Raw genomic sequence first — 12942 nt, 5'->3', positions numbered from 1 at the left:
CTCGTGTTATTATGCTGTTATTGTGCTTTTTTTTTTACCACTTTTATTTTTTTTTTCTCTTATTTTTTCTTTAATTTTCTCATTATGTTACCTTTTTTTCTTTTTTTTTTGTACCAGATTTTTTTTTTACTTTAAAATTTTTTTACTCTTATTTTTTTTACCTCGTGTTATTATGCTGTTATTGTGCTTTTTTTTTACTTTGATTTTTTTTACGACTTTGATTTTTTTTTTTTCTCTTTTTTTCATGTTATTGTGTTGTTATTGTTATTCCGCTGTTATTGTGATGTTATTCTGCTGTCACTTTGATTTTTTTTACGACTTTGATTTGTTTTTTTTACCACGTGTTATTGTGCTATTATTCTACTGTTATTCTGCTATTATTGTGATGTTATTCCGGTGTCACTTTGATTTTTTTACTACTTCGATTTTTTTTTACTCTTATTTTTACCGCATATTATTGTGATGTTATTCTGATGTTATTCCGGTGCCACTTTGATTTTTTTTACGACTTTGATTTTTTTTTTTTTTTTACCACTTGTTATTGTGCTGTTATTTTACTGTTATTGTGATGTTATTCCGGTGTCACTTATATTTTTAACTACTTTGATTTTTTTACACTTTTTTTACCACATGTTATTGTGCTGTTATTTTGCTGTTACTGTTATTCTGGTGTTATTGTGATGTCATTCCGGTGTCACTTTGATTTTTTTACTACTTTGATTTTTTTTCTCTTTTTTTACCACATGTTATTGTGATGTTATTGTTATTCTAGTGTTATTTTGATGTTATTCCGGTGTCACTTAGATTTTTTTTTACTACTTTGATTTTTTTACTCTTATTTTTACTACGTGTTATTGTGCTGTTATTCTACTGTTATTGTGATGTTATTCCGGTGTCACTTTGATCTTTTTTACTACTTTGATTTTTTTTACTACTTTGATTTTCTCTCTTATTTTTACCGCATGTTATTGTGCTGTTATTCTGGTGTTATTGTAATGTTATTCCGATGCCACTTTGATTTTTGTTACGACTGACTTTTTTTCTTTTTTTTACGACGTGTTATTGTGCTATTATTTTACTGTTATTCTGCTGTTATTGTGATGTTATTCCGCTGTCACTTTTTTTTTTTACTACTTTGATTTTTTACTCTTTTTTTTACTACATGTTATTGTGCTGTTATAGTGATATTATTCCGGTGTCACTTTGATTTTTTTACTACTTGGACCATCCAACATTACAATAACATAATTTAAATACAACAATATTGTCCCAGTGCTTCAACTAGAGTCACAAAATGACACTAGGAATCAAATTATTGATGGCGGAAAAACTTGGGTAAACTACAAGTGGGAGGAAGAAAATTATTACACAGCTTTTTTTGTTTCTAGATTATCATCGTCAACAATAGCAGCTTTGGGGACAAGAACGCCAACCTTGGGATATTTCTCATTGAATTTAAGCTCCTAATCCTCAAGGACATCTAGCTGAGATTCGCTAAGTCCTTCGGTGTTCCCTGTGAGGTCTTGTGGGTCAAACGACAAGAGGGCGAGCGCTCTGGTAGCATCATGTCCGGCAAACATGGCATAGGGTCCACCAGGGCCATAGAACATTCTGCCTCGTGACACATCATAGATTTGTCCCTTGATTGCCATCAGCAACGGCTTCTGTGGGTTGGATCCGTCATACGCTTTGAGTTGCTCCTCTGTGACGTCACCCAATTGGACCGGCTCCCGCGTCATATCAGCCTCGTATACCGCATTCATGTCTCTCACTGCCTTGTAATCATCAGACGGCACAAACATTCAGCATACAATCTTGTAAGTTAATATCATTACGCCCAGAATTACTATAAATGCGGTTGGCGAGAGTCCCATATAATCACGTATGGCTTTTGTTACCATCTTTTTGCCAGAAGGCGAGGGGAGTATGTACACCATAATAATACATTGCTAGCCGTTGCTCACCAGAAAGGGCACCACCTGAAAATAGGAACATACGCTGGGTGACGACTGAGATCAATTTGCACAAATTTTACCGGATAAGAATTGATGAAGAGTGAAAGTTTTTGTGAAAATGTGGAGATACATACCCGACATAGTTTTGGCATAAATTTTCATATGAAGTAGCTTGATCTATCAGCTTTTGAACCTGTAATTTGACAGACAAGCCATGTTCAACTTCACGAGCATCACCTGGTACTGGGTTACTGCTATCTAACATCAATTGGCTTGCACTGGTAACAGTAGATGCTGTAGAGAAATCCCGCCCGGTAAGCTTGTTACTCATTCTAGCCATAACCATCACAGCACGCTCGTTCAGCACCTCACTAGCATCACCAAGTTGGTGCACGGCCTAAAAATAAGGAAACATAGAGTGAGAGATTTGTGAAAAAAGGATAAATACTTATCTCTTCACTTTTATATTTCAGTTTTGAGACTTTATTTTAGCTTCAATTTAGCTAAACTCAGATATTTACAACATTAGATTATTTGCGAAAAATGCTTGCATGAAGAATGATGCATTTAACAATATTTACTAAGATATTAGAGATGGTGGTATCAAGAAATGTGAGAACGACCATATTTAAAAACAGAGAGAATAACATAAATATTCCGAAATAAGAAATTTTAGAACCTGAAGTAGTTCTCTTTCTCGCGCTCCACGCTGGGGCTGTGCAAGATTAGTACTTGAGGAGGATTCTTCGCTATTAACAACAGCAGGGGCTTGAGCCATTTGCGGGACTTCGTTGAAGTTGAAAAGGCGCCAATTAATGAGAGGGTCATGTACAAAAGCCTAGAAGAAAACAAATTTGCAAGTTAAAAGCATGTCATTCACAAAAACTTAAATCATATGCGAGAGTCGAGACGCCCCAAACAAGACGCACTGGCATTCATTTCATGTTGGCAGCGACGTATAACTATACTTCCAGCGTGTAATTGTTTAAAGAGTAAGATATGTGAACTATGTCCCTTGCAAAATAAAATTCACATGGATCCATATTATTGAGACCAATGAATATTGAAAAGGCTTTGGGATCTCTACCTCCATCATTACCATGACGCTGTCCTTGTTAGTTCTAAGCACTTGCATTACATTTTCACAAGTCGTACGGAAGGTACCCTCAATTCCACTAACTTCCATTGCCTTCACAAGCATTCGAGTCAAACGGAACGGTACCTAAACTCACCATTGAACAAGGTCACTAATAAATACTCCCTCCGTCCCGGTCATTTATTGTCTTTTTCCATTTTGAGGTGTCTCAGTCATTTGTTGTCCTTTCTATTTTAGGATTGCATTTGAAGAGCAATTTGATTCTTCACACTCAAGTTGATCCACTTGTCATCTTATCATTGGTTCTCTCCTCTTTCCTTGGTCTTTGTGCCAAAACCAAATGACAATAATTGACCGGGACAGAGGGAGTACAAATTATAACTTCAATTCTATACCAGTATTAGCAAAGTACTCAAATGTTGGATGAAAAGACCGGTAGAAGGGATGTTGCACCTTTTCAGGAAATTTCTCTTTCATGGATGCTTCAAAACAGTCGCCAAAGTCAATATGCAATATCTTCCCACTAAAAAATGTGGCCGATTAGACTAAGTCAAAATTAAAAATATGGATTCAAATAAGCTATACCGAAAATTAAATACCTGTAACGATGTAGCATTAGATTACTTGGGTGTCGATCGCGTAAGCCAAGCAGGTACCCCACCTGATGAACATTCAACTCAAACATTAGCATCTTGGTACACAACTCAGTATGGAAAAGGCCATTGCAGCCTATAAGATCTTGAACAAACACAAGAGGACACTTGGGAGTTGGGACTTTTACTCGAAGGTGGCAAAAAGAGCACCTTGGCATAACATTTCATCACCTCATCCAGAGGACGTAAAACAAAGTGAACAACAATTGATAATGGTTTTCCAGAAAAAACACTAAAAGGTGTCCAGCTTTAAATCTTCCCTAGCAAATATTAAACAAGTATGAAAAGATTCGTCAATGAAGTAACAGAAAACAAAACATACCATGCTCATCACCGCTAAACTTGTATAATTTGTTCGTCTGTATAACCAGACTTCCGATGTGCGACTTTTTAACCATAGGACCTGTTGATGCATTTTATTTTTTCAAACACAGAGGGTCAACTAGTTTATCCCGTTTTCAAACCAACCACGACGGAATAGCTTCTTTTACCCAGGAAATCAAGTGAATTAGGGGCTTAATGGAATGCAGATATACAATAAAACCTGCATATTGGAATTAGAAAGAAATAGGAGTTACCAAAGAGATAAAATTGCAAATCAGAATAAACATATTCTGTAAGATTTATACCATTAAAAGACCAACTAGAAACAAGAGATGAGGAGAGAGTTGAAGTTGAATAGTTGGGGGTTTGTTTTGAAATGAAGCGGCGCAAATTGTACAAAGTAGACCCAAATATTAATTACTCTGTGAATCTCTCAATTGGGGCATGAAACAGCCACTCCTAAATCAATCTTATCATTTGTTTTTGACAAATATTTACAAGAGAGAAAGGGTATTCATACGACTCCACTCCTTGAAAGTCGTCCATTTCTCTACTTATCTAATATGTAATCCCCATAACAAAAGCAAAAGCAAAAGCAAAAGCACGTCCAGATAATTACTCCATAGCATATATAAAGCAGTAAACTCTTGGAATCGACACTACTGTTTAAATAAGATAATAATCTTCAATTATCTTTTTATACTTTAAATAAAATGTTAAAATTAAACAAGTATAGATCAAACCTTGATTTAATGGCGGAAATACTCCTTATAATTGCTGAAAATCCGACAAAATTCCCAAATTCACACCAAAAATCGACCAGAAATCGGTTCTAACTCGAAACTAGAACCCTAATTCGAGCAATAATTGATAAACGTGAATAGCAATAGAGGAATTGAAGGTTAATTGTAGAAATTGAGAAGAATTTATTGCTGCTACTCTATTTTTCCCAAATTTTAGGGTGGAAGGGAAGAGAAACGAGAACAAGGACGATTTTTGTTTATTAATAATGTCAGGCTTGTTTGATTTTTCTATTTGATCTTAGTCCTTGGTTTCCTTGATCCAATGGCTGAGATTTCAAACTCACAACTCACCGTAAGAACCAAACTCACGAGATCTCGCCTATATATATAGAGAGAGAGGATCACTTGAGTCCATCCCTTTTCTTGAGTCCATAAATCCCTTTTAGAGCCCTTGGATAGAGGGAGATGAAAGTTTGAGATTGAGAGAAAAAAAAAGGGATTAGAAGCTAATTTAACCCACTATCACTCTACCCTCACTAATTAATTATTAATCACCCTAATCTACTATATATTCCCTTCGTACCACACCAAAGCTAACACTTACTATAAACGGACGTACCACACCAAAGGTAATATTCCTTATTTGGCCCACAACATTACCAAGTTATCTTTATATCCATTTAATATTTACACAAAATGCCATTACATACCCCACCAACCAACCCACAATTACATATCCCACCTATTTTTTCCCTCTTTACCCTTACTTTTTCCACATTTTCTTAAATACTCCATTTTTCCCTACGTTACCTTTGGTATGGTACGGAGGGAGTATCATTTTTTTTCTCCTTACCTTCCCTTTCATCTCACATAATATCATTCCGTCCCTCTCTCTAAAAACCCAATTAAATCAAAACACACAAAAAAAAAAACTCCCCTCCTTACCCACACACACCCCCGACAACCACCCACCACCACCCTGCAGCCCCACAACACCCACCACCGACACCCACCTCCCTTCACCCCAACACACACAGTCCACCCACACACGGCCGCCACCACCCTCCTCACCATATTTGAGCCCCACCGCCACCAACCAACCACCACTAACATCCTAGCACCAAAAAAAAATATAGATCTACCACCACACCCACCCACCACTCCGACCACACTCACCAACAACAACCTCCGGATCTTGCCTCTACCACCCACCGCCAACAACCACCACCACCACCCAAACAATTAAAAAAAACGAGCCCCACCGCCACCAACCAACAACCACTAACATCTCACAACCAAAAAAAATATAGATCTACCACCACACCCACCAACCACTCCAACCACACTCACCAACAACCACCTCCGGATTTCGCCTCTACCACCCACCACCAACAACAACCGCCACCAACGGAACAATTAAAAAAAATGAGGTGGAGGAAAGTCGAGGTGGCCGTGGTGGAGGAAAGGCGAATGGGGTGGAGGAAAGTCGAGGTGGGTGTGAGCGTAGTGGTCGTAGGTGTGGGTAAGGTGAGAGGTTGACTAGTTGTCTTTGTTGTTTTGTTGTTGTGTCCGTCTTCATTGTTTATGGTGGTGTTGTATCTGTGTTGTTTGTTTGACTTATTTACTTTTTTTTTTATTTCGTTTGTTGTTCTTTTTTTTTTTTGACAATAATGAACTTCATTTATAACGTAAAAAGTACATACAAATTCAGCCAGTTGCCAAGCTAACTGACCAGTGAACATACAGACGAAGGAAACTACGAATTGTGCCCAAAGAGTGGCGCAATTCGATTGGTACTGGCTTTGAGGAGGCCAGAACAGAAGTTAATTTTTTTGAAGTAACTTTGAAAGCAACGGAAGGTTGCGAAGCTGAGTGAGCTCTATACATAGAGCGCAGTAGACCTTGTGTTGATGCTGGAAAAACCGTGGGTGCACGCACATGTTGAACAACAGGAGTGCCAGAGAGGGTATCCAAAGAAGAGATGATGTAATGATCCCGATGAGATGCCCTGCAAACAGGAATAAAGTAAGTCAAACCCGTGCTTGCCAGAACAGCACAAGCCGGGCAAAAAGTATGTCAAGCACATACGATGGTAACATGGCATTTCTTCAAGAATACGACTCTTACAAGTAATTATTTATAATAACCTTTTCATGCTTGTAACATATAAATAAACATTTCATTTTATAATCTATCATGCCGGTTAAATAAAATATAATGAATGATAATGAATAATTTACGTTATATGAAATATACGGGATAAAATGTGACCAAGTCCAAGTGACTCCTTTATGAGCCCAATAAACAAATTATGAGGAGTCCAACAATTAAATCACATTAAGCCCAACAAACAAGATATGTTAGACCCAACTTAATACTCATGTAAAAAAAAAACATATAATCATGTGAAATCCAACAATTTGATCATGTGAGAGAAATATATATATAAAGAACAATGTTTAACGGATTACGTTATATAAAGCACGAGACAGGAATTAATAATATTTTACATAAACCAAATTAGCGCCGAATGCACTCATAACACGAGTGTGGTCCAAAAACTACAAGTCAAGCCCAACAACTAAACATGTTGAGCCCAAAACATCCAAGAAATTGAGCCCATAAGAAAGAAGTATTTGAGTCCAACCTTTAAGCAAGAGTGAGCCTAACCATCAAACAAAAATGAGCCCAAAACATTTTATTCATAAAATACTACTAAGCCACAAAAGCAAGGAGAGACTAAGGGAGGAGTACGCACTCTCAGCCGAGGCCACAACTCGACAATGCCGAGTCCTGGCTGAGGTCGTTCAGTCCACAGCTATCGTCATGGCCACAACCACTCATGGTCAGGCTACAGCCGCGGCCAAGCACAGCCCCTCACGCCACCATTCCCGCTCAAAAACAACCCTCCAAACAGAGGATAAAAACAGAATTACGACAGTCCCAAAACAAAGATCAAAACAGCCCCAGGTACGGTTGTGAACACGGATTCCAGCAATCATTTGGGTTCAAGCTCAAGACGGAATATACACGACTATACCTGAATAACCCCGCACGTTTTACCAAGATGAAACCTATACTGTACTCACGGCTTACCACGAAGAAATGTATGACTCATCCTCCTTAGAAGATATCCATTCTTTTGGCGGCTAAAAATCAAATCGTTTTACATGGTAGGCGTCGAAAGATGGAGTAATTTCTACAGCAGCATTTAATCATTCAAAGTTTATTTTTGTTAGATGTTACTGCTAATACAAGAAGGCCAAAAAGACAGTCCTTTACTCGAAAAGAAAAGCAACGGCCTAAACCCGAAAACCACCACACCCGACTGCATTATGCGGGTTAAGCCATGAAACACCCAAATAAACTAACCACAAGCATCACAAAATCATCCTCATACATGAGGGACACGGAAAGATTAAAACTTTAAGACGAAAGAGTGTAAAAACCGAGTTGAAAGGATGGAATATCGACTCATTGTCGAGTAACCTATCACCGTTACCTTAACTCTTCGAATTCCCGAGTAAAAACGTCCATAACACGAGCCTATCTTCAGTCTTCAACTAAAAGGAAGAAAAACGAGTAACATGGGTCACAAAACCGGGTTTGTAAAAAGATGCCCATTTCGAAAATTCAACAAAATAGGAGTTTTGTTACCTTAAAAGAACGAGGAAGGGACGAGGAAGCTAATGGTGCAAAAATAATGGGGTTTGGTTGAGAGATGAAGGCGGGATCGGAGTTTTTGGAGGTCGAAAAATGGTGGAGCTGTATGTGTGTTTGTTGTAGCTGCTGTTTCGAAAAAAAATGAAGAAGAAGAACAAAGGGGTGGGGGTCATGCTTGAAAGACGACAACAACAATAATTAATAATGTTAATAATATATAATAATAATAATAAATGAATTATAATAATATATATAAAGGAGATATTTAGAGATAGGGGTAAGAGGGTAGGTGAGCATGTTGTCAAATTCTGGTTGGTTCGGATTAAAGCTGATACAAAGTGAAATGTGACGGTCTATAGCTAGACGGAAATTAAGACGGGCATTATTACTATTGCTGTCACTATTATTATCCGACCAAAAATATGTATACATTTATTCTTATATAAATTATGTCTTAAAAATATAATTTAATAATAATACGTATTTTTATAAAAATGTGCCTTTATATAATACGTTCATAAAAATCGTGTTTGACATAAAATCAATTAAATTGAATAATTCAAAAATATTTAATAAAGTAATTCAAACGGTTTAATAAATTTTAAATGTCAAAATGGGAAATTCGCGGGTGTTACAATCACCCCATCTTTTAAAAAGTTTCGTCCTCGAAACTTGAAAGTAGAAATGAAAGGTTATATAAAAAAAAAAAACTGGAATTTTGGAATCGGTAACCAAAACATTTAAAAGGTCACTTATCGTAAGAGTTAAAATTTTTTCAAAAGTTTCAAATAAAATTTTCCGACAGAACTCGATCGAAAGGTAATTCATTTATATAACTCAAAATCAAAACACTTTCAAAAACATTAACAGAGAGTTTTCAAAAGTGTAAGTCTCATTCATGGAACGAAATTGCTCTTGTCGTGCACACAAGAACGCTAACTTTCCAAGTCAAAGACAAATTTAAAACAAAAATCAGTCGCCGACAAGCGTAGAATAAGTTATCAAACGTCTCCAATAACGAGTTCTAACATCCGGTTAACGTTAAAAATTAAAAGAAAAGATAATCTACTCAAATTTTCTTTTGCAAAAGCCAAAATAAAAATGAAGGTTTCACCTTTAGACTCAAAGGGAGTCAAATTTCCGAAAATGCAATATCAAACTTTGACAAAGAAATCATAAATAGATCAAAGTTAACAGAAATTGGTTAAAATTTAAAGAAATATCAGGTTTAGCAATTAAAATCATGATAGAGAAGTCTATACTCAAGGAACAAATATGGGATTAAATCAAATTTTCATTTTCAAACCTTTAAAATAGGTAAGGTTTTGTAAAAGTAACATAAACTTTTAACAACGAAACGAAATTGGTAGCTTGAAATATTTAGAAATTGTGCAAAAGAAAGGTAACTTAGATATCATAGATACAAGTATACTAAGAGGATTCAAACTTAACTAATCAAAAAGTGCTATGATGAATTTCATAGGGCAAGAATTGAAGTCAAATCAATAAGAATGTCAAAGGTGGAGTTTTTTTTTTACAGGTAGCTGGCATCCAACTTAAGGGAGGAGCATGATGAAGCGAGGAAAAGAGGTATGAACGGTAACGCTTATAATCAAGGAAGAAGAGAAATTAGACAACAATAAAATGTCAGGTACTCAAAAATTCCTCAAACCACAACATCATCCTAAACGGTCCCGAAAACTTTCTAACAACAAAACTCATAACTACAACATTCCCAAGGATTTCCTCAAATTACTTATGTTACTTCTCCCTAAGCAATTCCATGAAACAAGGCACTCCACTATGAGTTTAATCTCATCACTCCAAATCTTCAAACATCCACAAACAACTTCCATAAGATCAAAGTCAAGGTTTCCGACAAAGCTATACTCATATCCATCTAGTATCAACCACAAGTTTCCCAAAATGGTAAACTCTCAATTAAGGGTCCTAATTCCAATTTCTAAACTCCCAGAAAAGGTTCCTCAATTATTCCACAAGGTTCTCATTTCAAAACAAGGTAGTAACATGCCAACCCAAAGTCTGAAAAATCAATAGGATCTCGAGTCCTTCTATCCTTTTACTTATTACAGATTCCCAGAAGCGGAACTACAATCAACTACATCATCATCCCATCATCTCAAGTACTCCATACCACTTCAAAGTTTCTAAAACCATAAATTGAAACTATGTCCCTTAACTTAACATTTGGCGTCAACCATACTATTATCCTTTCTAGTTACTAAAACAAGTGCTAAGACTTTCCAATAATGTAGCTTAGTCTCACTCTCATACTATACCTCAAGTAGTAATCAAGATCACTCACTTAGACCAACTAATAATTCTACAATTAGCGTTTCTAACATGGTAACATATACATTATCAAACTCTCAAAACCAGGGTTATGGGTCAACCACAAACAAGCTCCACTAAACCAAATTTTCCAACCAAGGTCAACATTCCTTAAAAGAAAGAGTACCATCAAAAGGCGTTAAGGGAGGATAAGCAAGGAACAAAGGACAAGTTAGGAGTCTAAGAGTAACTTTCAAAGTAAAACAGAAGAGAGTTTAGAAGGAGGATAAGCACCAAGATATAAAGAATAAGGCAAGATACACAAGAATGAGAAACATCTTCGAGGAAGTATAAGCATTTTTCAAAGGTTGAACAAATCTTCAATCCTCAGCAAAAGTCACCAAATCTTGATCACCACTATGGTAAGTTACAGTGATCGATCCAATGGCATAAAAATCATAAAATGGCAATCAACAAACATGTTAGAACCTAACAAAGAGCAAACACACTACAAGCTGCCACTTTAGGTCCTTAAGTCTACCCATCTCTCATTCATTATTCAAGGTCAAGTTCACATTTAAATTTGGGGTACACGTGTGTGCGTCGGGAGCAACATAGGCTCTGATATCAACTGTGACACCCCGCGATAACGCGAAAAATATAACTAATGAATTAAAGCGGAAATTTGTGATATTTTAAAAACTTTTTGGTTATTAGTTAAAGATTAACACGCGGGTGCCAAAATGAAATGAAACAAATACAATAATAGACAAAATTAGGTTATTACAACCCAAGTCTAGGTGGCGGGGAAAAGATATCCCACGAATAAACATATAAAGGGTTTCTAAACTAGAAACTAAGGTCCAAGGGTTTGGTTCTCGCTAGCCCACACGTCTTCCCCACGTAAGCATCTTCACAACCTATCATTCATGTAAACATGAACGCCACAGTCAGTGGGGAGTAACTCAAGGTTCTCCCAGCCACAATATGTCGAAACGAACATAACAAAGAACGTAAACAAACAATCATATTAGATAAGACATGAGTGAATCGAATCATAACTAAACATGGGATTATACGTGTTTAAACCAACAAGAGTAAAAGAAATGATGGAATAAACAAGTAAGGCATAAGCAACAATAAATAAATGGAAGAGAAGGACAAGGAAACCGACACGACCACTTAGTCACGATCACGTATTTCAAGGAGATATGACCAAAGTAACCATCCAAATAATGCAAGACATTTATCACTCTTAGACAATAATTTCCCCGGGTAGGACTACGATAATGATACGGTCCTAGTCTAAATCTGCAGATTATCGGGTGTACATCCCGATTCGACGTGCGCCAGCACAGCACGCACCCAAGACTCGACTACTAAGGAGACCGAGTACCCCAATCGCCAGAATAACACGAAAGTGACGGAAAGACTAAGATAAGACTCACTTGCCAGAACAGCACAAGTGGCCAAAAGCCGTACTTGCCAGAACAGCACATGTAGGCCAAACCGTACTTGCCAGAACAGCACAAGTAGGTCAAAACCGTGCTTGCCAGAACAGCACAAGCAGGGCAAAAAGTATGTCAAGCACATACGATGGTAACATGGCATTTCTTCAAGAATACGACTCTTACAAGTAATTATTTATAATAACCTTTTCATGCTTGTAACATATAAATAAACATTTCATTTTATAATCTATCATGCCGGTTAAATAAAATATAATGAATGATAATGAATAATTTACGTTATATGAAATATACGGGATAAAATGTGACCAAGTCCAAGTGACTCCTTTATGAGCCCAATAAACAAATTATGAAGAGTCCAACAATTAAATCACATTAAGCCCAACAAACAAGATATGTTAGACCCAACTTAATACTCATGTAAAAAAAAAACATATAATCATGTGAAATCCAACAATTTGATCATGTGAGAGAAATATATATATATAAAGAACAATGTTTAACGGATTACGTTATATAAAGCACGAGACGGGAATTAATAATATTTTACATAAACCAAATTAACGCCGAATGCACTCATAACACGAGTGTGGTCCAAAAACTACAAGTCAAGCCCAACAACTAAACATGTTGAGCCCAAAACATCCAAGAAATTGAGCCCATAAGAAAGAAGTATTTAAGTCCAACCTTTAAGCAAGAGTGAGCCTAACCATCAAACAAAAATGAGCCCAAAACATTTTATTCATA

At 36.5% G+C, this 12942-nt stretch overlaps 1 protein-coding gene and 1 pseudogene across 3 annotated transcripts; both read right to left on the bottom strand.

Annotated features, from left to right (window-relative positions):
- Positions 1-1234: 1234 nt before the first annotated feature.
- On the bottom strand, positions 1235-1937 carry LOC141637276 (putative steroid-binding protein 3; annotated as a pseudogene).
- On the bottom strand, positions 1235-5078 carry LOC141637275 (serine/threonine-protein kinase TOR-like). Of its 3 annotated transcripts, XR_012541705.1 has the most exons (9): positions 4772-5030; positions 4027-4248; positions 3651-3712; positions 3505-3574; positions 3043-3177; positions 2635-2793; positions 2090-2352; positions 1899-1979; positions 1666-1775 (listed from the first exon to the last, which is right to left on the bottom strand). XR_012541705.1 is itself a non-coding variant. In XM_074446836.1 (8 exons), the coding sequence occupies exons 2-8, from the start codon at positions 4117-4119 to the stop codon at positions 1961-1963; spliced, it is 801 nt and encodes a 266-aa protein (XP_074302937.1). In that variant the 5' UTR covers positions 4120-4248; positions 4772-5030; the 3' UTR covers positions 1235-1960. The 3 variants fall into 3 exon arrangements, 2 of the variants coding, with proteins under 2 accessions (XP_074302937.1, XP_074302938.1); XM_074446836.1 differs by having other exon boundaries at positions 1235-1979; XM_074446837.1 differs by lacking the exon at positions 3043-3177 and having other exon boundaries at positions 1235-1979; positions 4772-5078.
- Positions 5079-12942: the final 7864 nt, after the last annotated feature.

This window comes from Silene latifolia, unplaced genomic scaffold, assembly GCF_048544455.1.
Source record: "Silene latifolia isolate original U9 population unplaced genomic scaffold, ASM4854445v1 chrun_scaffold_16, whole genome shotgun sequence".
NCBI classification, from domain to species: Eukaryota; Viridiplantae; Streptophyta; class Magnoliopsida; order Caryophyllales; family Caryophyllaceae; genus Silene; species Silene latifolia.
Note: the sequence above shows the minus strand (reverse complement) of the source record. Positions and strands in the feature narration are given on the sequence as shown.

Bases quoted from the DNA above. Each gene is read 5' to 3' on its own strand.
- LOC141637275 (XM_074446836.1), bottom strand. From the start codon at position 4,119: ATGCATCAACAGGTCCTATGGTTAAAAAGTCGCACATCGGAAGTCTGG. The intron at 3,575-3,650 runs GTATTTAATTTT...CACATTTTTTAG, and splicing joins CTAATGCTACATCGTTACAG to TGGGAAGATATTGCATATTG. The intron at 2,353-2,634 runs GTTCTAAAATTT...CCTTATTTTTAG, and splicing joins GAGAAAGAGAACTACTTCAG to GCCGTGCACCAACTTGGTGA.